Source organism: Aotus nancymaae, unplaced genomic scaffold, assembly GCF_030222135.1.
Source record: "Aotus nancymaae isolate 86718 unplaced genomic scaffold, 86718_ANA_hifiasm-v0.15.2.pri h1tg000003l, whole genome shotgun sequence".
NCBI classification, from domain to species: domain Eukaryota; kingdom Metazoa; phylum Chordata; class Mammalia; order Primates; family Aotidae; genus Aotus; species Aotus nancymaae.
In genome coordinates this window covers 72628152-72654223 of record NW_026988414.1, presented here as the reverse complement: position 1 = coordinate 72654223, position 26072 = coordinate 72628152, and the positions used below count along the sequence as shown (strand labels likewise).

The 26072-nt window shown below is 48.1% G+C and overlaps 1 protein-coding gene across 9 annotated transcripts in view; it reads right to left on the bottom strand.

The window, feature by feature from the left end:
- PML (PML nuclear body scaffold) overlaps positions 1-26072 on the bottom strand; it is a 53089-nt gene that overhangs the window by 7991 nt on the left and 19026 nt on the right. For 2 of the 9 annotated variants that reach the window (XM_012475892.2, XM_012475894.2), the window contains exons 3-7: positions 15804-16384; positions 14317-14387; positions 6429-6572; positions 5730-5988; positions 4430-4482 (exon numbers count right to left, since the gene is read on the bottom strand). In XM_012475892.2, the coding sequence (XP_012331315.2) occupies positions 4430-4482; positions 5730-5988; positions 6429-6572; positions 14317-14387; positions 15804-16384 (1108 nt within the window). Of the gene's footprint in view, positions 1-2596; positions 3800-4429; positions 4483-5721; positions 5989-6428; positions 6573-10755; positions 13668-14316; positions 14388-15803; positions 16385-26072 lie in introns of those variants that run through there. The other 7 variants (XM_012475893.3, XM_012475898.3, XM_012475895.3 and 4 more) reach the window with 7 other exon arrangements.

The window sequence follows — 26072 nt, the reverse complement described above, 5'->3', positions numbered from 1 at the left end:
AGCCAAGTCCTCACCCTAGGTACTCCACAACCAGGCCTGGGAGACTCAGTGCTCCACCCCATGACTATGCCCTGCTGCCTCTCGCTCCTTGCACAAGCAGTGTCTCGCTGAATCCCAAGGCCACAGCTGAAGCTCAAGGGAGGGGCCCCTACACGCCCTGATACACCTGGAAAGTGTAATATTGTAGCAGGCCAGTATTCTGCAACTTTCCTCACTGTAAGGCTGGATAAAAGCTGCAGAGCTGGGGAGGACGGGTTAGGTGGGAGCCGGGGTCACCTTGGAAATATCACCTCCCCACATGCTGAGGAGGAGGAATTTGCAGTGGGCTGCTGCGGGTACTCTAGGGGTACCAGAGGTCTGGAAAGGACCCAGAAGTTGGGTGAGAAATGCATAGGGGGACCTAAGTTGTTGGGGTTTTAAAATATGTATTTTCTGAAGTTTGGGACTCCTGTAACAATGTTTAAAACATGTTTCTGAAAGCTACATATGGGAAAGCAGCGGACCTCTGGCTCTCTCCCCACACCTCCAGGCCTGCTCTCTAATATGAGCTCCGAGGTGTTTAATTCATCATCACCTGAAATATGATATTATCCCCTTCCTTAATTCACTGGACAGCCCTTAATGACTCCTCGCTGCCAGCTGAGCATTAGATACTCCCCGTCCCTCCACTTGACTCTCCATGCCGTCCGGGGGACTGTTGGCATTCCAATCCTGTTCTCCACCTTTCCTTCCTAGGCTTCTGCTTCTACCCAGGGCCAGTGGTAGCTTTAATTTTACCAAGATTATGGGATGGAAAGAAGTGCCCAGACTTCAGAGGAATTTAGACCCTAGTAAGACAAGACTCAGTAACTGATTGGATGTGAGGAATAATCAAAATGGGAGTGCCCTGGGTGGCTCTGGGGTTTCAGCTTGTGCCATGGGGCAGAGAGTGGGGCGAAGCACTGAGGGGGAGGAGGAGGTGCTGAGTTTGAGGTACCTATGGGGCGTCCATGCGGAGCCGTGGAAGGTCACTGGCCACGCTGGTCTGGCAGGCAGGAGCGAGCACTGGGTATCAGCTACCCCTGGGCAGAAACTGAAGTCAGGGGTGTGGCTGAGAGCACCTGGAGGAATACACAGCCTGAAAAGAGGAGAGGGCCAGCAGCACAGCTGGAGGAGCCCCATGCCCAAGACAAAACAGAGCCTGCAGAGGAGAGGGAGGGGTGCCCAGAGCTGCAGGAGCAAAACCTGCACCCGAACAGGCAATCTTTCCAGGGGGGTGCCCGGTGCTGGTCAAGAATAATAAGGACTATAGGAGACACTGTGACTAGAGCGGTGGAGGCCACCCTGGTGCTGGCGGGGAAGCGCAGGAGGTGGGGTGAAGAAGGAGCAAGGAGGGGGCTGAAATGTGAACGAGGAGAGCAGAGGAAGGGGAGCCAACAACTCAGGAGGGAAGTGGGTGGCATTTTCTGAGATGAGAAAGACCTCATTCAGGGTGTTTAGTTCAGAAGGCAGTGGATGCATTAGAAGATGCAAGACAGATGAGGAGGAGGAGTGAGGCTCCCAGGGGGTCAGGGGTTGGGGCCAGGACACAGGGTGAGTCCTGGAGGCAGGTGGACGTCCCTTCTACACTAACGGGAAGGGCAGGGAAGAGACGTGATGGGGACAGATAAATCTGTACATACAGAGCAAGATGTCAACTGTCCCTATGCCATCGGAGAGCTTCTGTCTTCTCCCTGGAGCAGAAGGTACTGCCACCAGCTGAGGGTGAGCTGAGACAAGGGCCCAGAGTGAGGAAAGGCAGGCGGGGGCTGCCATGCAGAGCGGAAGGATATGCTGGACAGAGCGCCGAGGAGCCCTTAGCAGTTACAGGCAACACTCCTAGTTTTCCCAGATGTGTGGCTTCTTTCCCACATATCTCGGCCTCCAGGTGGCAGCACAGAGGCACCAAGCGCCTGAGTCCTTACAGGATTTTCTGCTGGGCAGGGAGGTGCGATCCTGATGAAAGATGGGATGAAATGGGGAGTGCGCGGGGCTGGAGGGAGGCGAAGGCAGGACCGAGAGCTCAAGGAACAGGAGGCTGCTGTCAGAGTCCGAGGGGGCCAGCTGGGGGACCGACAGTGCTCGGTGATGGCGAGGTGCAGGGCACACCCACGGGGCAGGTGGCTGATGGGGGAATGGGGTGATGGCCCCTGAGAGATCAAGGAATGGCAGGCAGGGTGGTGGACGCAGAAGTTACCCAGCAGGAAGGCAGGACCTGAGCAAGGTGAAGAAATCTGGGAGGCGGATGCTCAAGTCTGCCCTCAGTGAGGGGGAGCAGGTGGGTGTCAGAGATGAGCTTAGGGAGCATGGGTACCCCCCACCTCCCGAGAGGGACAGAGGATCCTCAGAGGCACAGAGGATCTTACCAGGAAGCCAGAAGGGGGCTGGAACAGTCCAGAAAGCACAGGGCCTTCACCCCACCTCCCACCTCTGTTACCCATGAGTGTGGGAGGAAAGGGGACATGGTATCCCCAGAGGAGAACCAAGTTCCAGTGTAGGGAAGAGACCAGAGCAGCCTGCAGAGAGGAGCTGGACCCATCAGAGAACGTGATGGTCGTGGAATAAGGGTTCGCAAGGGTGATGGTTCAACAAGTGTTTATTGAGCAGCCATGTCTGCCAGGTCTTGGGATAGCCAGTCCCTGTGCTCATGGGCTTAGATCCTGGCAAAGGCCCTGTGGAAAGCCTTGGGGTGGGGGATGGGGCAGGGAGGGCTGTGCTATTGGCCAGGGACTCAGAACACAGGAGGGTGTAGGGGTGAGATAAGCTTCCTTCTTGGGCAAAGAGGCCTGGGATGGTGACCTGAATCTCAGCCATGCCTTAGCCTTCCCCTCTCAGCCAGAGAAGACCCAAGTCTCCCTACCCAGAGGTCCATGCGTAGCCATTCATTCATTCATTCGTTCTTTAACCAACAATTAATGAATGCCTACTCTCCAGGGCCTGTAAGAGCATGGGCTGGAGGAGGCAGCTCAGGGGCTGGGCAGGGGTGTTGGCTGCAAGGTTACAAGAGAGGGCTGGCATGCTCAGAGGCCTGCTTGACGGGGCCCTGGGACTGGGCTGATGGGAGGCCTTTCTGGGGAACAGGGTGGTGGGATTGTAATTGGAGAGGCTTCCCGAGGAACTTGGACTTGAGGGGCTTCCATGGGGCCTCTGTCAGAATCCCCAGGGGGAACACCTGTTCCAAGAGTCTGGGCTCTGCCTCCCCCTGCCCCCACCATAGAAGAAGTGTCAAGCTGGGGAGCCATGGAGAGGCGGAGGGCAAAGAAGTGGTTGAGCCACTGGGATAAATGAGAGGAGCCCCGGAGGAAGCGGCTGCGGGATCTCACGGCCCCTCGAATCCGGCGGGGTGGGCTGATGGCCCTTTGCAGCTGGGCAGGATGTTCCTGGGCATTGGCAGGATGGTTGAGGGGCCCTGTGGTGGCAGGAGTGTTGGCCTGGACCACATGGTGAGACCAAGTCCGAAGTGGGGCCCGATGCAATCGAGGGTGCAAGTGGAGGGCATGGCGAAGGCGGATGGCTCTCTGTGCTCTGCACAACAGGTGGCGGATCCCACGGTGGACGGCAGGGCGCTCCTGGTGATCGGCAGGCTGGCTCTGAGGCTCAGCGTCGGGAACCACGGCCTGCTCAGTGGGCTGGTGGGGAGGCGAAGCTGGGGGACGGCACATATCACGCGGCAGGATGGAGGCTTCTTGTGCTCTCAGCAGGGACTGGGCTGGTGAGGTCTGTGGCTTGGTGGTCTCCGTGGGCTCCATGCACTTTCCAATACAGAACCTCAGACTGAGGGCTGGAAGAGACCTCAGGGGCCACCCAGTCCATCCTTTCACTCTATTCAGATCCCCTTTTCCCCTGGACCGGTGATAGCCCAGCCTGTAGTAATAAACCTCCAGGGACAGAAGGGTCACTACCCATGAGGCCACTTGTTTCAGTGTGGAATGGATTTACAGCTCTTTCTTACATGGGTAGAGTCAAACCTCGCTTGTTTGGCCTCTGTACAGCTCCCCTGTGGCCTCACACCCCTTCACTGGCCCCCACTGGCTGCAATTAACTAGGAAATGGATTCTTGTCCAGCCCTCCTCACTGAGGACTCAGAGGACAGAAAATGCATAAGGGAGCTCCAGAAAAAGGCCCTGGACATTCCAGAAAAGAGACAGGGTTCTGGATGCACACTATCAGCATTTCAGAGGAGTACATATGGCTACTGAAGGCCCCTGCCCCGGTGTGGTGGGAGGGCTGGGGTGGTCCAAGCATGCAGCTGGCATTTGGAGACTATCCTCAGCACAGCTTGGGACTCACTGCCACACTGGAAAATTGCCCAGGTGTAGGCAGATCTGAGAGTCACCTGCTGTGGCTGTGCCCCTTGGGACCTGAAATGGGGGTAGGCAGGAGTCCTGGGCTGAACTTCTGGGCCACTCACCGAGTTTTCGGCATCTGAGTCTTCCGAGCTGCTGATCACCACAATTCGCTCCTCTGAAACGGGGAAGGGGAGCCGCATTACTCACTGCCTAGGACACACGCTGGGAGGGGTGTGGGTGTGCACCTGTAGGAATCCTTGCAGACCAGTGTACTGAGGGCAATGGATGCCGATGCCCTGCAGGGGGACGGGAATACCCACTGTGTGTGCCAGTGTGAATCTGCTTTGCATTTGGGGAGCCACATTACTGCCTAGGACGCGCGCTGGGAGGGGTGTGGGTGTGCACCTGTGGGAATCCTTGCAGGCCAGTGTGCTGAGGGCAATGGATGCCCTGAAGGGGGACGGGAATACCCACTGCGTGTGCCAGTGTGAATCTGCTTTGCATTTGGATGTAATTCACAAATGGGTTTCCATCATTTCTTGCTGTGCCTTATCTATGAATATTCAATTAAGTTATTTGCCCAGCAATCAGAATTTGCTCCTGGCACAGGAGGCCTGACAACCACCACCTGGTCTGGAACCTTCTGCAATCCTAAAGAAGCACAGCGGTTTGGCCCAATTCTCAGCTCCATCAGCTGGGATGTCTAGAGTTAAAAGATGCCTCATTTAGTTAGTCAAAACCCATTGATTACCAATAGCATCGGTGGGTAAGGAATATCGGTCAATGCTCAGTGTGTGATCAGAGCTAGAGATGAGTCTGGGACCTAGAATGAAGAACAAAGCTGTAGTCTGGGTGAAGAGATCCAGAAAGAACTCTTGTTCCAGATTTCTCTGGGTTGACCTCAACTTCTGTCCAGCTGACTCCCTGCCTGGCAGTGTCCACAGAGAATAACTCAGACAAATGACATACTCGGTAGGTGGCCTTTGCAGAAACACCTGGGGAAATGATGGGTATGGACTGGGAGGGCACAGTTAAGGTCACGGGGAGTCCAGTTTCCTGTGATGGTGTGCCCAAGCCCTCTGGGAGTGTGCGAGGCATCTGCCAGCAAACATTTCTTCTGGAGACCTGCCCTGTGCAGAGGTGTGGTGTGGGCACTGTAAGATTAGTGTTTTGGGGAAAGGACTCACAGAACTGTGCATTTTAGCCTGACAGGCTCCCCACACCTTAATCATGGCAAAGCACATGGTAACCTGTATCCACCCTCACCCCCACACACACTGTGAACTTTCCCTGCCTTACTCAGTGGGAATAAGGGACTCCTGTTGGCTTTGGGCTTTCTGGATGGAGCCAAAATACAGAAGAGGGGCCCTACCCAGACCCTGGCAGGCAGCACACAGGCCACTGCCCTACCCACCTCCCTACCTGCCTCCCCGGTGCCACTGGCCACATGGTTGCTGTTGGGCAGGACGACCTCACTTCCTATGTCGGGGCTCCCGGTGCTGGGCAGACCATCCAGGTGGGGTGGCGAGACTGCCTTGGAGGTGCTAGGCCTGGGCTGCTCGGGGGAGCTCCGAGCCAACCTCGCCTCCTTCCCCTCCTCAGACTCCATCTTGATGACCTTCCTGGGGCACTGGGTCTGAATGCTCTTCCTCTTCTGGCCTGTGGTTGTAATGGAGACCTCCTGCACAGAGGGAGTCACAAAGCCAGGTCAGGTGCCTCCAGGGGTGAGTGGGCACAGCCTGCCCTAGGTGCCAGGGGCTTGTGGCCACCCTTTTGCTCCTGCTGTCCCCTCTCCTCTGCTCTCAGCTATGCAGATCATGTCTCTCTTCAGACAGGAAGCCTTCCCAAGCTGGCACCATCTGCTATCTACCAGTCTCTGCTGGCCTCTGACAGCCCTGAGTGTCTCAGCACCCCTGCTGTGCTGGGAGTGGCCCATGCTTACCGGGAGCTCCCTGACCAGACAGCCAAGAACAGTGGACAGCACAGAGAAGGCGCTGAGTGAACACTTCCCCACGAACAGCTGACCTGATGAAGGCCTGGATTCCCCCACTGGCACCACCTCACTTTCCTGGTGGAATCCGGGCCTTCAGGAGGGGAGGTCGGGGCTGGGGAGAACCTTACCTCTCTGTAGGAAGGGCCTTTGATGGAGAAGGCGTACACTGGCACAGGGTGTGCCCCGGGGACTGACTGTACCACAGCCACAGGTTGGGTTTCAGCCAGCCCCAGCGCCTGGGCCTGGGCCTTCACTCTCTCTGCCTCCTCGGGCTGCAAAGTTGGGAAAACTGGGTCAGAAATGACTAGGCAGCAGCCCCACAGCCAGGTACCCCAGACCTGTGGTTGGCCTAATCCCTGGGGCTCACCCACTCACAGGTTCAGGCTCCCTGACTCAAAGCTCCGAGCTCACTGGGGACAAGAAGTCCTCCAAACTCTCTATCACATCACCTCCTTCTTTAAAGAAAAAAAAAAAAAAGGTAGAGACAGGGTCTCACTATGTTGCCCAGGCTGGTCTTGAACTCCTGGGCTTGAGCAATTCTCTGGTCTCGGCCTCCCAAAGTGCTGGGATTACAGGCATGAGCCACCACACCTGGCATCACCCCCTTCCAACTCTGAGTTACTGGTGCCCAGGGACTGCTTTGGTTCTTGAGCGTTGTAACAGGGCTTGAAGGTACCCCAGGAATCACACTGCCCAACTCAGGACATGCTCAATAACTAGCCCAGCTTATACATACACCTCCAGGGACACACCTCACTACTGGCAAAAGCAGTTCCTATAACAGTGAGAAAATCCTCCCATTGAGCTGAAACTGGCCTCCCTCAGACCTCACCTCTGCCTCTCAGTCTTAACTCCACCTGAGTCAGCTACTACACAAGTTGGATGAATTGCTTACAACTCTTTGGGCCTCTGTCCCGCTCTGTAAAATGGGAATAATAACATCTATCTCATATGGTAATGTGGATGAAATGTGTTAATACAAGTAAAATATGAAATACCTGGCACTTAGAAAATGCCATTGATAATGTTAAATTGATAATGCCAGGCACGTGCTGAGTGCTTCATGTACCTAACTGCAAGTGAAATAGAGGCAGTTCCTTAAAAAATTAAATGTAGAATTATCATATGACCCAGCAATTCTACCCCAGGTATGCACCCAAAAGGGAGAACAGACGTTTAAATAAAAGCACGTGAATGTTCAGAGCAGCACTATTCGCAATAGCCAAAAGGTAAAACAAACTAAATATCCATCAACTGATGAGTGAATAAACAAAATGTGGTATAGCCACGTGATGGAACATTATCCAGCCATAAAAAGGAATGGCGTACTGACATATGCAACATGGATGAGCCTTGAACATATTATGTTAAGTGAAAGAAGCCAGCTGGGGATGGTGGCTCATGCCTGTAGTAATCTCAGCACTTTGGGAGGCCGAGGTGGTGGATCATTTGAGGCCAGGAGTTCCAGACCAGCCTGGCCAACATGGCGAAACCCCATCTCCACTAAAAATACAAAAATCAGCTGGGCATGGTGGCACACACCTGTAGTCCCAGCTAGCTGGGAGGCTGAGGCATGAGAATTGCTGAGCCCAGGAGGTGGACATTCCAGTGAGCTGAGATTGTGCTACTGCACTCCAACCTGGGGGACAGAGTGAGACTCTGTCTCAAACAATAATAAAATAATAATAATAAACTAATTTTTTTTTTTAAAAAAAGAAGCCAGACACAAAATATACATTGAATAATCCATTTACATGCAATGTCCAGAGTTGCTAAATCCATAGACACAGAAAGCAGACTGATGGCTACCAGGAGATGGGGGAGGGAGAAATGGGACTGACTGCTTCATGGGTGAGGGGTTCGCTTTTGGGGTGATAAAAATATTCTGGGGCCAGATAGGTGGCAAGGCCTGTGAAGATTATGAAAGTACAGGAGGCTGAGTGGGGGAATCACCTGAACCTCCCACCTGGGCAGCATAGCAAGACCTCATCTCTGAAAATCAAAAAGAAAAAAACTTAATCATTTGAGCTGGAGCTGCAAAGAAAAAAAATAAAAATTTTTAAAAAGATTATGAATGTAATACCACTAAACCGCATACTTCAAGAGAGTTAAAATGGTGAATTTTATTGCCATAAAAATTAGAATTAAAAAAAAGTGGGTACCATACTATGATTATTGCCAATCTTCAGAGAAGGCAATGGAGTCAGAGAGAGGTGAAGTGCTTTCCTAAGGTTATACACCTCGGGAACCCTGGCCTGGCTTGAATCCAGTGGTTTGGTTTTGTTGGTTTCTTTGTTTTTTTCTTTTTTGAGACAGAGTCTCACTCTGTTTCCCAGGCTGCAGTGCAGTGGCATGATCTCGGCTCACTGTAACCTCTGCTTTCTGGGTTCAAGCCATTCTCCTGCCTCAGCCTCCCAAGTAGTTGGGATTAAAGGTCCATACCTCCGTGCCCAATAATTTTTGTATTTTTAGTAGAGATGGGGTTTCACCATGTTGGCCAAGCTGGTCTCGAACTCCTGACGTCAGGTAATCCATCTGCCTCAGCCTCCCAAAGTGTTGGGATTGTCGTGAGCCACTGCGCCCAGCCAAATCCAGTGTCTTGAAATGGAGGCCTCTTCCTGCCCCCACATGCTCTTCATTTTCTTTACTCCCTGAGTCTTTTACGTCCCTCCCCACCATCTTTCTGTCTTATGTGAAAATGAAGCATTCATTGGACTGATTGTTGAAAATGAGTTAAGTGGCAGAGGTATGCCTTCCTCATGGGGACAAGCTCTGTCTCTCCTGTGTGGGCCTTCTGAGAACCGCCCAGGGAAGCTGAGGCTGGGTGAGGAGGCTCACCACAGAGGCTGCAGGGTGTGGGAGTGAAGGCAGGGGTGGCTCCAGCACAGTGCTGGCTCGGGGGTGTGCCAGGTACCAGAACCCCATGGTAGGTCCTTCTCGTGGGCTCCCACACCATTGGCCATGATGGATTGACTTCCTTCCCTTCTCCCTTCCTTCCTTTCTTTTTCTCAACATCTTTAAAAAGAAGGAGAATGATCTCTGGATTAGAGAGTGTGAGCCTGAGTCTGGGGAAGCAGAGAGGACAGATGATCTCCCAGGATCTGTCTCCGCCAGGCCTCTAGGAAAGTCTATAGTCACTCTTAATGCCAGTGCTTTTCAAACTGCAGCTTCTGACCCATTAGTGGATCCAACCATGAAAGCAATTTAGTGGGTCGTGACCAACATTTTTCTATCAAAATTAATAGTATAGAATAGAAATTATTAGCGTACATCCCATGTAACAACCATAATTTATTTTGTAAAATTTCTCTCTTTTTTTTTTAAGGCAGAGTCTTGCTCTTGTTGCCCAGGCTGGAGTGCAGCCGTGCAATCTCGGCTCACTGCAACCACCACCTCCTGGATTCAAGCAATTCTCCTGCCTCAGCCTTCTGAGTAGCTGAGATTACAGGTGCACGCCACTGTGCCTAGCTAATTTTTGTATTTTTAGTAGAGACAGGGTTTCATCATGTTGGCCGGGCTGGTCTCGAACTCCTGACCTCAGGTGATCAGCTTCTCAGCCTCCCAAAGTGCTGGGATTACAGGTGTGAGCCACTGCGCCCGGCCTATTTCATAAAACTTCTGCTTCAGCTACAGGTATGTGTGCGCATATGTACACACTGTAAGTTAAGATGTAAAATATAGATATATATATAATTTTAATAGAGGATAGTGGTCAAAAAAGAGTTTAACCCACCTCACACACATTAGAATGACTTATTTAAGAAAAAAAAAAAAAAGAGACAATATAACAAATGTTGGCCAGGCGGTAGAGAAGTCAAAACCTTTACACAGTGCTGGTAGAAATGTCGAATGATGCAATAAAAAAATGGAAACCAGCATGGTGATTGCCCCCAAGAAAATTAAAAATAGAATTACTATATGCTCCATCAATTCCACTTCTGAGTAAACATATAAAATAATAGAAAGCAAGGTCTCGAGATATTTGTACACTCGTGTTCATAGCATAATATTCACAATAGCTGATGAATGGAAACCACCCAAATGTCCATCAATAGATGAATGGATCAACAGAATGTGGAATATACACATAACGGAATATTATCATTCAGCTTTAAAAAGAAAGGAAACTGGCCGGGCACAGTGGCTCACCCCTGCAATCCCAGCACTGTGGGAAGCTGAGGTGGGCGGATCACGAGGTCAGGAGTTTGAGACCAGCCTGACCAACATGGTGAAATCTCGTCTCTGCTAAAAACACAAAACAATTAGCCAGGCATGGTGGCATGCACCTGCAATCTCAGCTACTCAAGTGGCTGAGGCAGGAGAATCGCTTGAACCTAGAAGGCAGAGGCTGCAGTGAGCTGAGATCATGCCACTGCACTCCAGCCTGGACATCAGAGCAAGATTCCATCTCAAAAAAAAAAAAAAAAAAAGGAAATTCTGACACACACTACATGGATGTACCTTGAGAACATTGTGTTAAGTAAAATTAGCCAGTCAGGAAAGGGCAGATACTGAGTGATCCCACTTCTGGGGGGTACCTAGAGTACATCACAGAGTCAGAGAAAATCACTGAGTCAGAAAGTAGACAGGAGTCACCAGGGCTGAGGGGAGGCAGCCTGGGGAGTGACTTTTTTATGGGGACAGAGTTTCAGCTTGGGAGGATGAAAATCGTTCCGGAACAGGTGGTGGTGAGGGCTGCCCGGCAGTGTGAATGTACTCAGTGCTACAGAACTGTACACTCAGTGTACACTCAACTGAACATTTTGAAAGGGTCAAGATGATGTATTTTATGTTATATGTATTTTTACCACAATTAAACTTTTTTTAAAAAGGAGTTTAAAAGTTCCTTCTCTATCCTTCTGGGATCTGGCTGTGCAAACTGCTGGTATATAAAAGACCCTCTTCCAGACAGGCCACAAACTCCCCGAAAGCCAGGCTGGCCTCCTCTCTGCCTCTGTCCCAACCTCCCTGACACCCCCTCCATCCACGTTAATAAAACAGGGAACACACCAGAGGGCTCAGTAGAGAAAAAAAAAATCGTAAGGACTGATTTATAATTTTTATAGCTTTAAAATAATAAATTTATTTTTTCCATTAAAGTATTATAACATGATTACAAAAGGCCTATGAGAAACAGAGGAGGGAGAGCACCCGAGCTGCAGCCACCCCGCTCAAACAATCCTAGTGAAGCCTGCTGAGCTTTCTCTTCATCTCTTCCAGGCACATAGTTGCAATGAAACAAACCAGCAGTTTCGAGAGGGATGAGCACTGGAGCTAGATACCCAACTCCCGCCTTCTAAGGCAGAAACACGGACCCAAGAGCTGCTGCTTCTGTCCTGGCATGGCTGAAGGAGCCACTTTCCCTTGGGACAGCCATCTGTGCCTGCCTCACCTGTCCTTGCACTCACACTGTGTCCCCTACTTCCTTCCCTCAGCTCCACCACCACCCCCAGGCAAGGACTGAAGCCAGAGACTTTGCAAAGAGAGCAACCCTCTGGTAGTCCAAGTTCAAACTGCTTCATAGCTGATGGTCAGAGGCCACGTCTATTCTGGTTTTATCAAGACAAAGACCCAAAATACCTTGACCTTCACACAAGACAGTACAGGTTCTCTTGCTATTCATTCACCAATGACTAGCACCTGGAAGACAGCTGCGTCTGTAGACCAAGGGCACTTCCCTATTATTATTTCGATTTTATTTGTTTGTTTGGTTTTTAGACAGGGTCTCACTCAGTCGCCCAGGCTGCAGTGTAGTGGTGTGATCACGGCTCACTGCAACCTCCAACTCCCTGGGCTCAGGTGATCCTCCCACCTCAGCCTCCTGAGTACCTGGGATTATAGGCACATGCCACCACACCTAGCTGATTTTTATATATTTTGTAGAAACGGGGTCTTATCATGTTGCCCAGGCTGGTCTCAAATTCCTGGGCTCAAGCAATCTGCTCGCCTCAGTGTCCCAAGGTCCTGGGTTTACAGGTGTGAGCCACTGCACTCAGCCTTATTACTTCGTATTATTTATTTGTGAACATTAATCATTGTAGCATTGTTTGTAATTGCAACACAACCTAAATATGCAGCAACAGGGAACTGGCTAAATAAAACCTGCCATATCCATTCAACAGTCCATTATGCCACTGCAAAAAGGTATCAGGAAGCTCCCTACCTTAGGATAAGAATTCTGGTACAATACCATGCGTATATAGTATTACGTGAACTTTGCAAAACATACAATGCAAAAGGCAAATCTCTATAATAATATTTGCTTGTAACTACATACATAAATTCCAGAAGGATATATAAGAAATAAAAAAAGAGGCGGGACGTGGTGGCTCATGCCTGCAATCCCAGCACTTTTGGGAGGCTGAGGTGGGTAGATCACTTGAGACCAGGTATTGGAGACTAGCCTGGCCAACATAGCAAAACCCCATCTCTACTAAAAATGCAAAAAATTAGCTGGGCGTGGTGGTGCACACCTCTAATCCCAGCTACTCAGGAGGCTAAGGCATGAGAATCGCTTGAACCCAGCAGGCAGAGGTTGAAGTGAGCCAAGCTTGTATCACTGCACTCCAGCCTGGGCAACAGAGTGAGAGTCTGTCTCAAAAGAAATTTTTTAAATCTAGGTATTTAGGTATGTGAACTGGGGGCTAGAGTGGGAGTAAGACACTACTGATCACTTTCTATGTTTTTATTTCTGACTATGTGAATGTATTACCTATATATGTATTTTTAAAAAGTCCTCTTTTTACTTTTGAACTTGTGTGTATAGGAGTGCAGTACCCAAGGCAGTTAAGAGTCAGCTTTTAGTCCTGCCCCTAACTTGCTGCGTGTAGTCTTGGGTAAGTAACATCCCCTTTCTGGGACTTAGCTTCATCCTCTGTAAAAAAAAAAAAGGGGTTAAACTCCATGCTCTTGCCTAGCTCTAAAACTCTCAGACTCTAAGTCCTGTCCCTTTCAGGAAGCCTCTTGATTACCTCAACCTACACCACTCTCTCTCTCTCCTGTGGGTCATGCCATGGCAAAAGCTAGGCCCCTATCCCCCACCAGAAGACCTGCAGTCCATGAAGGACTGGCCAGTTCTGGGCCAGATCCTTGATAGGCCAGGCACACTTGAACCTGAGTGACCAGGCTGGGGAAGAGACCAGATGCCAGGTCCAGGAAGGAACCGAGGATGCTTATTCTGGTGGGGAGGAGCCATACTTGTGAGTGCCAAAGGGGGCAAGTCAAAGGGACACCACTGCATTTCCACCCAGAGAAGCACTTTCTAAGTCAGAGCAGTCCAGAGTTGGGAGCAGCTGTCTCTAGAATGAGCAAGCTTCCTGTCCCTGGAGATGGGTGCATGAAAGCTGGACAGCCACAGGTCAGAAGTGCTGCAGAGGGAATGCCAGCATTAGATGGGTCATGGGTACCTTCCAACCCTGAGACACTCTGCTGTTACATGTATGGTGGTTCTGGAATCACACTAGCAGAACCCAGGCAACTGGGATTGAGATCTGACTCCTGGCACCATTCCCCATTCCTTTCCAAGAACCACGTGTAGGGGAAGAGCGGGGGAAGGCCCACCTACATTGACCCCAGGAGAAGGCTCACACATTGTGGCGGGGGGCGCAGGAGGGGAGAGGATATCTGTACCATCCCTCAGGGCTGCTGACCCTTTATCTAACCATACATCTAACAACCATAGTTTCTCATGGCTGGAAGGTACCCATATGCCATCTAATGCTGGAATTCCCTCTGCAGCAGCCCTGACCTGTGGCCATCTGTCTACCCCGCATCTAACCCCCATTGAACCTGGCTCATGGCCCATCAAGAGCACCTATGGCATTTAGGAGCCTAGAGCCAGTCAGCCAACCCTTCCTTAACGTCTTCCTTTACTCCCTCCAACTGAACTGTCCAGTCCAGCCACTTGCTGTCCCTCACTCATACACTCTCCCTGCAGACACAGGGACAGGAGGACTCACAACCTGCCTGACCTGCTGGGCCCCACCACCTCCCCTTCAGACCTCAAACCCATCTCACCAGGTCAACATCAATAGGGTCCCTGGGAGTGCTGGCAGCCTCTGGCCTGGCTTTCTTGGATACAGCTGCATCTGTAGAACACAGAGAAGGTCACAGGCAGGTCAAGAACATCCTGACCTGGGACAGTGATAGAGAGGAGGTCCCTGTTGCTTTTCCTGGATACCTATATTCCAGGGCATCCCACAGCACTGGACAACCGCCTGGTGGTACAGCTGGAGGGAGAGCTCTCAACTGCAGTGGGCAGGAACCCAGCCAGAAGGGAAAGATAGGTGGCATCAGAGTGCTTGCTTTTGGCTCCAAACCCCAAGTACACCCCTCTCCATCTCTGGGCCACACTTAGCAAGGCTAAGTGTGTGCAATCACAAAGCCAGTGTTACCCACCAACTCTCTGCATACCGTGAGACCTCCATGATCTTCCTTATCTGCAGGCTGGTTTTTGTTAATCTGAATCTCTTCTGCTTCGGAATAAAATAACCCTTCTTTCTGCCATTGCCCAGTTATAATACCCAAGGCAAGCTGTGTAAACTCTGTGGGGTCATTTCCTTGATATGGGTAACACTCACTGCCTAGGTGGAGAAGGCACAGGTCTAGGCCCTCTAGGAGTATCCTTCATGACCCACGTCCAGCTCCAGGAGAAGTAAGTAAGCTCTCTGTCACTGGCAGCTGCTTAGGTGCCTTCAGATTCTGTAGCCTCCCTCCCCTTTCCCAATAAGTACATCCTATACCAGCTGCTCAGAACTCACGTTCCAGCTTAGAGATTTAGTCAAAGAGTCCCGGAGACCCTTTTGTGTACTCCCACCACCCCTTATTTTGAAAGCCCCCCTGCTCCAGCTAATACCGAGCCGCTACAATTTCCGGATTTGGATTGCAGAGCTGAGCACTGTCTCATTCTCCAGCTCTGTGATGTGGCTCTGGCTCCTTGATATCAGGAAATGGTCTGTATCTCCCTACCTCTCAAGTGCCCAACACTAGGCAGGGTATACAAAGGTTGGCAGACAGCAGGTCACCCTGCAGACAAGGGATAACCTCCACTGAGCAACTGTATGGTTTTGGGTAGGCACCCAACCATCCCCAGGAGGTTTTCTTAGCCCACTTCTGCCCTAACCCCAGGTCCCAACTGACTTTTCTGTTTCAAGACAAGAGGCTTAAGAGAACCTCCTGAAGTGGTTGGTCCCTCTGGCGCCAAAAATGATACTAGGTCTGATTCTTAGCTTTGCAGTTTCAACTTTCACATGTTCCCCATGAGTCATCGCTTGGTCAATCCATAAAGCCTCGTAAATTAGTAAAACATGTCCCCTCTGGGTGGCTGCAGCCCTTTTCAAAGTCTCATCTCCCCCTATCCTGTACCCTGGAACCTAAGAACCCCAAAGACTGAATAAAAACCCAGTTTCCATTTCTGTTAAATGGAGTTGATCTCTTCTGACTCGCCTTCCCCAGCGTGCAGCATCGAGACACAGGCCACCCAGGAAGGTGGCTCGCTTGCTTACCTGTCCCCTGGGTGATGCAAGAGATGAGGTCCTGCAGGCGCACCTTGAACTCGTCGAAGCCATCGGTGCGCACGGCGGCTTGAAGGCTCTGGGGCTCCTCCTGGCGCAGACGGCAGAGCGCCTGGCGCAGGAAACCGTGCATGTCCAGCACCTCCTGGTCCGAGGCGTAGCACTTCATCCTCTGCACAAGCGCGCTGCCCGTGCGGATGCGCTGCAGCACAGCGTCCAGGCGGCCCAGCCGGCTGGCCATCTCCTCGTAGTCGCGCTGGTACCGCGCCTCCACCGCCTGCAGCAGCTCGCTCTCCTGCGCTTGCACGTGAGCTACCACCTGGCGAACGCGCGCGCGGATCAGCTCCTCGGTGTCTGCGCGCGCGCGACCCAGCTGGCCGACGGCCGCGTGCATCTGCGCGTGCACCGCGCCGAAGGCGCCGTTCTGCTCCTGCAGCGCCTGCGTCATGGCGTCCAGCTCTTCCTGTCGCTGCTGTATCTCCGCGCTGATGTCGCACTTTAGCTCGCTGTGGCCGCTGTCAAGGAGCGCGCACGAGCAGCACAGCGGCTTGGAACAGCCTCGGCAGTAGATGCTGTGGACACACAAGGTCGGCCTAGTTTAGGGCTCTCCTGACTTTTTCCTCTTAAAACGTTCGTTATTAAACTCCTCTTGCAAAATTACCAGACTTTGAATCATGGGATGTTTCTAGGTTCCTGCTTTTCCCAGTTCGGTGTTTGTGGTTATGATGATAGTTTCCAAACTACCAGTAACACATGAGTATAAAAAATAACTGCAGTAGGCCGGGCATGGTGGCTCACGCCTGTAATCCCAGCACTTTGGAAGCCAAGCGGGGTGGAACGCGAGGTCAGGAGATCGCCAAGAATCCTGGCTAACATGGTGAAACTCTGTCTCTACTAAAAAAAAAAAAAAAAAAAAAAATACAAAAAATTAGCCGGGTGTGGTAGAGCGTGCCTGGAGTCCCAGCTACTGGGGGGCGGGGGGTTTAGGCAGGAGAATTGGGAGAGGTGGAGGTTGCAGTGAGCTGAGATCAGGCCACTGAACTTCAGCCTGGGGACAAAGCGAGACTCCATCTCAAAAAAAAAAAAAAAAGAAAATTACTACAGTAACAATTTCAAAATCTGGAAAACAATACAAAGATATATGAAAAGAAAATAGTCTCTGTCCACCACTTCTGAATTTCCCTTCCCCACCAAGGAGGTGCCAGGTGAGCATCGTGGGGTGCACCCTTCCACACCTCTCTCCATTGAAACCACCTTACGTCAATGCCAGGCTGGGCTGCTGCCTGCAGGATGGCACAGACTTGACGCATGTCAGGCAGGCAGCCCACTTAACCGCTGCAAGAGCCCCTTGGGTGTAAATTATTGTTCTCTACATTTCCCAGAAGAAAAACAGAACATGTTAAATGATGAACCCAGATATCTACAACAATTCTGGGGACTGATGTTTGTTCAAAAGAAGGAAGGAAGGGAGGGAGGGAAGGAAGGAAATCAAGTCATATACTTTGTAACTTCCTCTGAAGGAAGGAAGGGAGGGAGGGAAGGAAGGAAATCAAGTCATATACTTTGTAACTTCCTCTGAAGGAAGGAAGGGAGGGAGGGAAGGAAGGAAATCAAGTCATATACTTTGTAACTTCCTCCTCTCACCAAACTGTCACTCAGAGCATTCCTCTAGGTCCATAGGCACAGATCGGATGTATTCTCTTTAACAGCTCTGGTATATCCCAGATGGGCCACAACTGATTCAATCATTCTCGTTTTGCCGGCATTCAGGTAATTTCCTGTTTGTGCATTTTCTTTCTTTCCTTTTCCTTTCCTATTTTTTCTTTTGGTGCCAATATGGACAACAATTTAGTAACATCCAAGTTATATAGCCTAATCACGGATGCTTTTGTTTCTATGAAATAGATTTATAAATATAGGCTTGCTCAAAGAGTTTGTATTTTAATATTTTTATTTAGTTAATATATTTTAGCTAGTAGATACTTCCATAGCATTTTTTGTGTGTCAGACACTATTATAAGCATTTGGCAAATATTAACTCATTCAATCCTCCTGACAATCCAGTGAAATAGGTACCATTATTATTACCATTTTAAAGATGGGAAAACTGGTGCAAGAGGCAAAATAATTTGTCCAAGGTCACACAATTAGTTAGTGGTAGAGTCTAGATGCAAACTCTAGTAGGCAGAATAGTGGCCTCTAAAGATGTCCACATCCAAGTTCCTGAGACCTGTGAATAGGTCACCTTACTATGGCAAAAAGGTCTTTGCAGAATGTTATTCAATTAAGGACCTTTAGATAAAGAGATTATTCTAGATTATCTGGGTGGGTCCAGTGTAATCACCTGAGTCCTTACAAAGGAAAGGGCAGGGAGGTAGGAGAGTGAGAGATGTGATGAATGAAGAGGTGGGAGTGTTGTGATGTTGCTGACTTTGAAGACAGAAAGGGGCCATGCACCAAGGAATGTGAGCAGCCTCTAGAAGCTGGGAAAAGCAAGGAAATATTCTCCCTGAGAGCCTGCCAAAGGAACAAAGCCTGCTGACACCTTAATATACCTCAGTGAGACCTGTTTCAGACGTCTGACCTCCAGAACTATAAGAGAATATATATGTATATATTCTTTTCTTTTTTTTTTTTCAAAGTCTCACTCTGTTGCTAGGCTGGAGTGCAGTGGCATGATCTCGGCTCACTGCAACCTCCGCCTCCTGGGTTCAAGTGTTTCTCCTGCCTCAGCTTCCCAAGAAGCTGGGACTACAGGAACATGCCACCACACCCAGCTAATTTTTGTATTTTTAGCAGAGATGGGATTTCACCATGTTGGCCAGGATGGTCTCGATCTCTTGACCTCGTGATCTAACTACCTCAGCCTCCAAAAGTGCTGGGATTACAGGCGTGAGCCACCGTGCCCGGCCTATATTGTTTCAAGCCCCTAAATTTGTGGTAATTTGTTACAGCAGCAATAGAAAACTATAAAAACCCAGGCAGTCTGGCTCAGTGTCCATGTTCCTAACTATTACACGGCTGCCTCTTCAAATATTACCAGGGAAAATATTATTTCCCCGGAAATATTGCTGTAATTTACCGTCACCAGCAGTGATAAGAATAAGTCTTGGTGGCATAAGCCTGTAAATCCCAGCTGCTCGGGAGGCTGAGATGGGAGAATCACTTGAACCCAGGAGTTGGAGGTTGCAGTAAGCCAAGATCGCACCACTGTACTCCAGCCTGGGCAACAGACTCCATCTCAAAAAAAAAAAAAGAATAAGCCCACCTGAGGCCAGAAGGAAGGGTTTCATCTAGGGCCACATTGAGATCAATTTGTTCTGAAACCTTCAACAGAGAGCCTACTGTCCAGCCAGACTGATACAGAGTACTCATCAATGCTACGCTTAATTAGAAATACGAAGCAATTATGAAAAGAACTAATAACTCTGCAGAAGGCAATTTGGCAATACCCGTCAGAATTACAAATGCATTTATCCCAGCAATCCTCTTTCTATGGATCTGCTCGCAGCTCTATCTCCACACATACCAAGACAATATCCATACAATTTATTCACTGCAGCACAGTCTACAATAGCAAAGAATTAGAAGCCGCCCACACCAGCAGGAGGCAGTTAGTTACATAAATTATGATCCACCGATACAATGGAATACTATGCAGCTGTAAGACACTGAGGAAGCTCTTTATATACTGATAAGGAAAATTCTCCATGGAGAAATGAGGTTAATAGGAGTACTGGGTCGGGTGCAGTGGCTCATGTCTGTAATCCCAGCACTTTGGGAGGCCGAGGTGGGCCTGAGGTCGGGAGTTTGAGACCAGCCTGATCAATATAGAGAAACCCTGTCTCTACTAAAAGTACAAAATTAGCTGGGTGTGGTGGCGCATGCCTGTAATCCCAGCTACTTGGGAGGCTGAGGCAGGAGAATCGCTTGAGCCCAGGAGGCTGAGGTTGCAGTGAGCCAAGATTGCGCCATTGCACTCCATACTAGGCAACAAAAGCGAAACTCTGTCTCACACACACAAAATAATAATAATAATAATAATAATAATAATAATAATAATGGGAGTACTGAAAGGATTAAATGAGTTAATATATGGATAAAAGTTAAAAAATTGACTGGCATATGAAAAGTGTTCAAGAAATGCTAGTTATTAGTATTATTATATATATTTTAAGTTAGGAATCAAGGTGCAGAAATGTGTGTATCAGATGCCACCTTTTGTGTAAGAAAGGCGGAAAATAAGAATATCTTTGTATTTGATTGTATTTGAATAAATACATCTTAGAAGGATACACAAATTAATAAAAGTGTCTATGGGATGGGGTGGGATGAGGGCAGAGTGAGACATTTCACTGCATGCCTTTTTAGATTGCTGTTATGTTTGAGCCTTGTGAATGTATGAATGTATTCCCTCCTTTTGAAATTAAAAAACAGAATACTAATAAGCGTGGGCAATTCTATAAGGTATAGGAATAGGAATAATATTGTAGGTATGGGAATTCATATTACAGGAATACTAATATAGGAAATAATATTATAAGTATAGGAATAAAGGGAGAAGAATGAGAAACAGTTGTCATTTTCCTACTTTGGACCCAAGGGAGATGGGCTGTGTCTGATGTTGGATCCCCTTCCGTGGAGACAGGGCTCCAAGCCTGGAAGGGCATACCTCAGGCAGCCTGGCTGGATAGAGAGCAAGACCTTCTGGACGCCCGTAGCCTCTGCTGGGTCCTATTTCTAAGCTTCTGTCCTGAATGGGGTCTCCCTAGGGAGACTGGCCCCTGCTCCCCCTCGAGTTGGAAATGGGCAAATGGGCAGCAGGTGTCGGAGGTGGCCAGCCTGAATCAGACACCTGGGCCTAAAAGCCCCCTGCCCGCTGGTAAGACTGAGGTGCAGACCCTGAATCAAAGGGCTGCCACCCAGGGCCAGGAATGACCTTCTTAGCCAAGCGGTTCCTTAACCTTTATTCAAAGGACACTCACTCAGCACCTTCTGTGTGCTCAACACTTTGGAGGAGGCAGAGGTGAAGTGGGCACCTCCCTGGAAGGGCTTCATGAAGAACCCAGACTTAACTATATCTTCAGAAAGGCAAAATAACATCTATTTGCTTCTGCAATACTCAAAAGAATGAGCAAAAACACCACTAACTTAGTAAGAAATTGCTCAGCAAAGTGGCTAGATTACATAATAATTAAGAAACGAAAAAAGCATAATTCTATCTTAGCAGAGCAACGAAATATGGAAAAAATTCCATGGTCCCATTCACAGCAGCAATTTAAACAATTCTACAAAGCCATGGTTGTGTGCCTATAGTCCCAGCTGCTAGGGAGGCTGAGGTGAGAGGATTGCTTACATCCAGGAGTTCAAGGCCAGCCTGGGCAACACAGCAAGATCCCCATCTCTAAACAACTTTTTTTTTTTAATTAAAAAAAAAAGGTACAAAATACCTAGACATGATCCTAAAAAGAAATATGTAGAAATGATATGAAAAAAATGACAAAAACCTAGTAAGTGATAAAGTCTAAAAAACAGAAGACTGCGTGAAGGTCCCAAAAAGGGAGACTAAATATTGTAAGATTATTAATTCTCCTCAAGTTAATAAGAAGCTTTAAGGCAATTTAAATTATTTTTGAAACTTAATCAAAGGATTTTAAATTTCTTTCTTTCTTTCGAGACCAAGTCTCACTCTGTTGCCCAGGCTGGAGTGCAGTGGCACCATCTTGGCTCATTGCAACCTCCGCCTCCTGGGTTCAAGGAATTCTTGTGCCTCAGCCTCCTGAGTAGCTGGAACTACAGGTGTAAGCCACCATGCCTAGCTGATTTCTTTTGTATTTTTAATATAGATGGGGTTTAACCATGTTGGCTAGGCTGGTCTTGAACTCCTGACCTCAGGTGATCTTCCTAGCTCGGCCTCCCAAGTGCTGGGATTACAGGCGTGAGCCACTACATCCAGCTAGGATTCTAAATTTTATATGAAGGAACAAATAGATAAAATAGCTAAGAAAAAAAAATTTTTTTAATTAAATGGAGAGTCTCACCATTTTGCCCAGGCTAGTCTCAAACTCCTGAGCTTAAGTGATCCTTCCACCTTGGCCCCCCAAAGTGCTGGGATTTCAGGCCTAAGCCACTATGACCAGCTGCTAAGAAATGTTTGATAAATCAGCATAAGGAAAGGATAACACATTATAGAAATGGCATTAATAAGAGGATATGGTTCTAGTTCAAGAGTCAAGAGAAGGATCAGTAGAACAGACCAGATAGACCTGATGTAGTCCCTGAAATCTGTAGAAATGTAGTATTTTATATAACAAAAAAAGTAACCCAAACTGATGGACATGAAAGGGGTTTTCAACAATTGGAATCAGAGAAACTGGCTAGGGAGGAGGGCAGGGGTCAGGAATCAAGTTAGCGCCTTGCTTCTTGTCTCAGACCAGATACGCTTCCAATGGATCACAGAGTTCAATGTGATTCATCACGAAGGTGAAAACACAGTTGACTGTTTACTCTCACCATAGTAAAGACATTATAATTACAGAAGAAATGAAAGAAACCATACAATCAAGAGATGCCACTGCCAAAAAAATTCAAAACTATTTATTTTTTGGAAAGATATTCATGACTTACTATTTATAAGAAAAGCAAATTAAACAACACTAACTGTTGTTCATTTTGTTTTAGATGATGACAGAGATAGCAAAGACGAAAGGAAAAGGTCTAGCGTGATAGGAGTTCCCTCTTTCTCTCATCCCTCCTTTTCACCTATTCACATTTTCCAAAAGTTTCTATAATCAACTCTAAGTAAAGGAGTTTGGACATCAAATAGGAAGCAATGGGAAACACTCAAAAAAATCCCGTCTAGGTATTACAACAAAGCTCTTTCTTTTCTCTGGGATGTATTGTTTCACTTACCCCTTTATGACTCTTCAGTGAAATAACCACACTGTTAATTTTTTTAAAGTATATTTTATTGCACTTTAGGTTCTGGGGTACATGTGCAGAACATGCAAGATTGTTGCATAGGTACACGTATGGTAAAATAGTTGCTGCCTCCATTCCCGTCACCTGTGTCTGGCATTTCTCCCCATGTTATCCCTCCCCCATTTTTTTTTTTTTTTCAGAGACAGGGTCTTGCTATGTTGCCCAGGCTGGACTTGAATTCCTGGGTTCATGCGATCCTCTCACCTCAGCCTCCTGAGCAGTGTATTTTAATAGAAGCCTCAACATGCTTCCTGGGTTCTCCGTCTCCCCATCCTAAAGCTGTCCATGTCTAAACTGCCATGCCAAAAGTGGTATGTGTTAGCTCTTCCAATTTCTAGCTACAAGGCCTTGAGCAAATTACCCGTTCTCTCTGAGTCTTAATTCCCTCTAGAATGGGAGTAATAATGCTTCCCTCATAGACTGTTACAAGCACAAAGACAGGCTGGTGTATGTGAAGGGCTCAGCACAGTGCTACGTAGTCATTGGACAGTCTGGAGCCATGAAAGAAGAGGGGGCATTACTCATGGAATGGGACATCCCTGCTGTTGGGTGAACCTGTCAATCTCAGATCTGCCGGGTCCGCTCTCCACTTCACATAGGTCACTATAGCTGCACTGCCTGCTTGGGCCAGGGGAGGATGCTACTTCTGCCATTCTAGGAAACTGGTAGTTCAAAAATGCAGGAAGCAAAAATGTTATGAAATAGGACCAGTGACGGAGGGCTGGTACCCCCAGCTTGCCTGAATGGTGACCAAAATCTTTCCTCCACCTGTCCCACTTCCATGCAGCAACTTGGCGCTTTCACTTTGGCAGAGTGGAAAAAGTCAAGTACCTACAGTTAAAAGTATTCATCCATCATTTACACAGTAGTAAGAATGCATTTAACCAGATTGGTTTTATGCTGTCTCCTGGGTGACACCACTGAAAAAACAAGATTTCTGAAACCAGGAGAGATGGGTAATTCTAGAGCCTGGGATATTTGAAGAGAGTGAATGCATTATTCCTTTTGAGATCCGCTCCAATGATGTATTGGTTGAGAAGGTGATGTTGGAAGAGGGGAAAGCCTGAAGTCTTGGAGAGGAAGATACCAGAATAGAAAAGCAGCAAGGAAAGCAGTGAGAGGAAGCACGATCTGTTTCACACTCCTGTCTTACGCTGGTGCCACAACCAAGAATGGAGAAGGGAAAGTGTGCTTTTTCTTCTCCACTCTTTTCTACACAGGTACCTGCTCCCAAGGCATACAGCTGGTGTATCCATGGTGGGCAGTGTTCTGCTGGATCATGTCACTCATTCAGCAGGTGGCAGGTACGTTGCCACATGGTTCCCTGTTTCTCCTGCCATCTTTATGGACGGGAATGGCACCACCATTCAATGGCCACTCCCAGATGCCTCCCTGTCCTCTATGGCTTCAACAATATTTTTTTATTAAGTCTTCTTGCTCCTATCTTCATTTACTTAAAAAATATACTGAGTACCAGCTGGGCATGGTGGCTCACACCTGTAATCCCAGCACTTTGGGAGGCTGAGGTGGGTGGATCACCTGAGGTCAAGAGTTCATGACCAGCCTGGCCAACATGGGGAAACCCCATCTCTACTACAAATACAAAAATTAGCTGGATGTGGTGGCGCACACCTGTAATCCCAGCTACTCAGGAGGCTGAGATAAGAGGATCCCTTGAACCCAGGAGGCGGAGGTTGCAGTGAGCCAAGATCGTGCCACTGTACTCCCACCTGGGAGACAGAACAAGACTCCATCTCAAAAAAAATCCCAAAAAACAAACAAACAAAAAAACCTTACTGAGTACCGACTAGGTCTAGGCATGGGGCGGGAATGTAAAGATGATTAAGGCAGAATGCTGGCTCCTAGAGCTGCCCCAGCAGTTCCCACTGGTACTGCCTCTGTTCTTGCCTCAATTTTTGCTTATCTACTTGAGCAAGATGCCTTAAGAGGCCTCCCTTCCTCTGGTCTCTCCAGTTCCAATCAGCTCTTCTCAGTGTCACCCGCATGGTATTTCTAAAATATGGTTATCTTCATATGCTAAAGTGATGGCCAGTATGCCTGTCATAAGTCCAATCCCAATAGTGTGATGGCCAGTATGCCTGTCAAGTCCAATCCAAATAGAGACTTTTTTTTTAGGCATCCTACGTATTATATGTTATTAAAGGAGATTCAAATTTTGGAACAAAGTAGATCATTGGGGTAAATTCATTGACTTTCATGACGATATAGTATTGTCACTACAATGATATAGTATTGAATATTGACAAACATTAACACGATTTGCATTTACATGCCAGTAAATGTTGCAAGAAATAAGACAGTTTATCATGTAAATACTGATTATCAAGCTATTTTATTTAAATCTGATCTATTTTCAGTAAATGAAATGTCAAGAGATGGAAATACCTAAAATAATCAATTAATTAAAGTCATGTATAAGAAAAAAAGATACTTGATGATTAAGATAAAAATAGCACGGCGGGGGGAAGGGTAAAAAAATTTTTAAAAAATAACGTGGCATGTATGAGTTAAGTAACATATGGTGAGAACAGGCAGCTCTTCTATTCAGTCATGCCAATCTTGAAATACCTCACCAACTCTCACAGCTCTGGCAGAACATAACCAAATTGCGAAATATGCCACAGCAGCAATTTGTTACAAAATCCAAAGAGTAAAGTTAATCATTAAATGTTAATAGAATCTGGTGACACAGAAAACAGGCAGTAACTCCTTATGTGACAGAAATAATTCTGATATTCTCAGGCACTTTTATAAAAATATGTATCAAGGGAATGTATATGGTAGTTCTAATCTTGGTTACTCATTCACTAGTCATTAAGTAAATAAGTTCCCCCACCCCAAATGGTAGCAGTACTTGTTATAGTACTAAACTGAACACACCTCAAGTTAATAAATTACAAATTGTGATACTGTTGGTAATAGAGCAAGAAAAAGAAGGAAATGAATAGGAAGAAAAGGAAGATGTGGGAGAGATAATTTAAGCAATTGAAATAAAGAGAATTTTGGAAGAAGAAGGGGCAAGAACAATCCCTGGACCGACCAAAGCCTGCCTGCTCCTGCATCCTGTGCCCATCACCTACGTCCCACCGCCACCATCCCCAAGAGAAAGGCTGAAGGGGATGCTAAAGGAGATAAAGCCAAGGTGAAGGATGAATCACAGAGAAGATCCACGAGGTCGTCTGCTAAACCTGCTCCTCCAAAGCCAGAGCCCAAGCCAAAAAAGGCCCATGTAAAGAAGGGAGAGAAGGTACCCAAAGG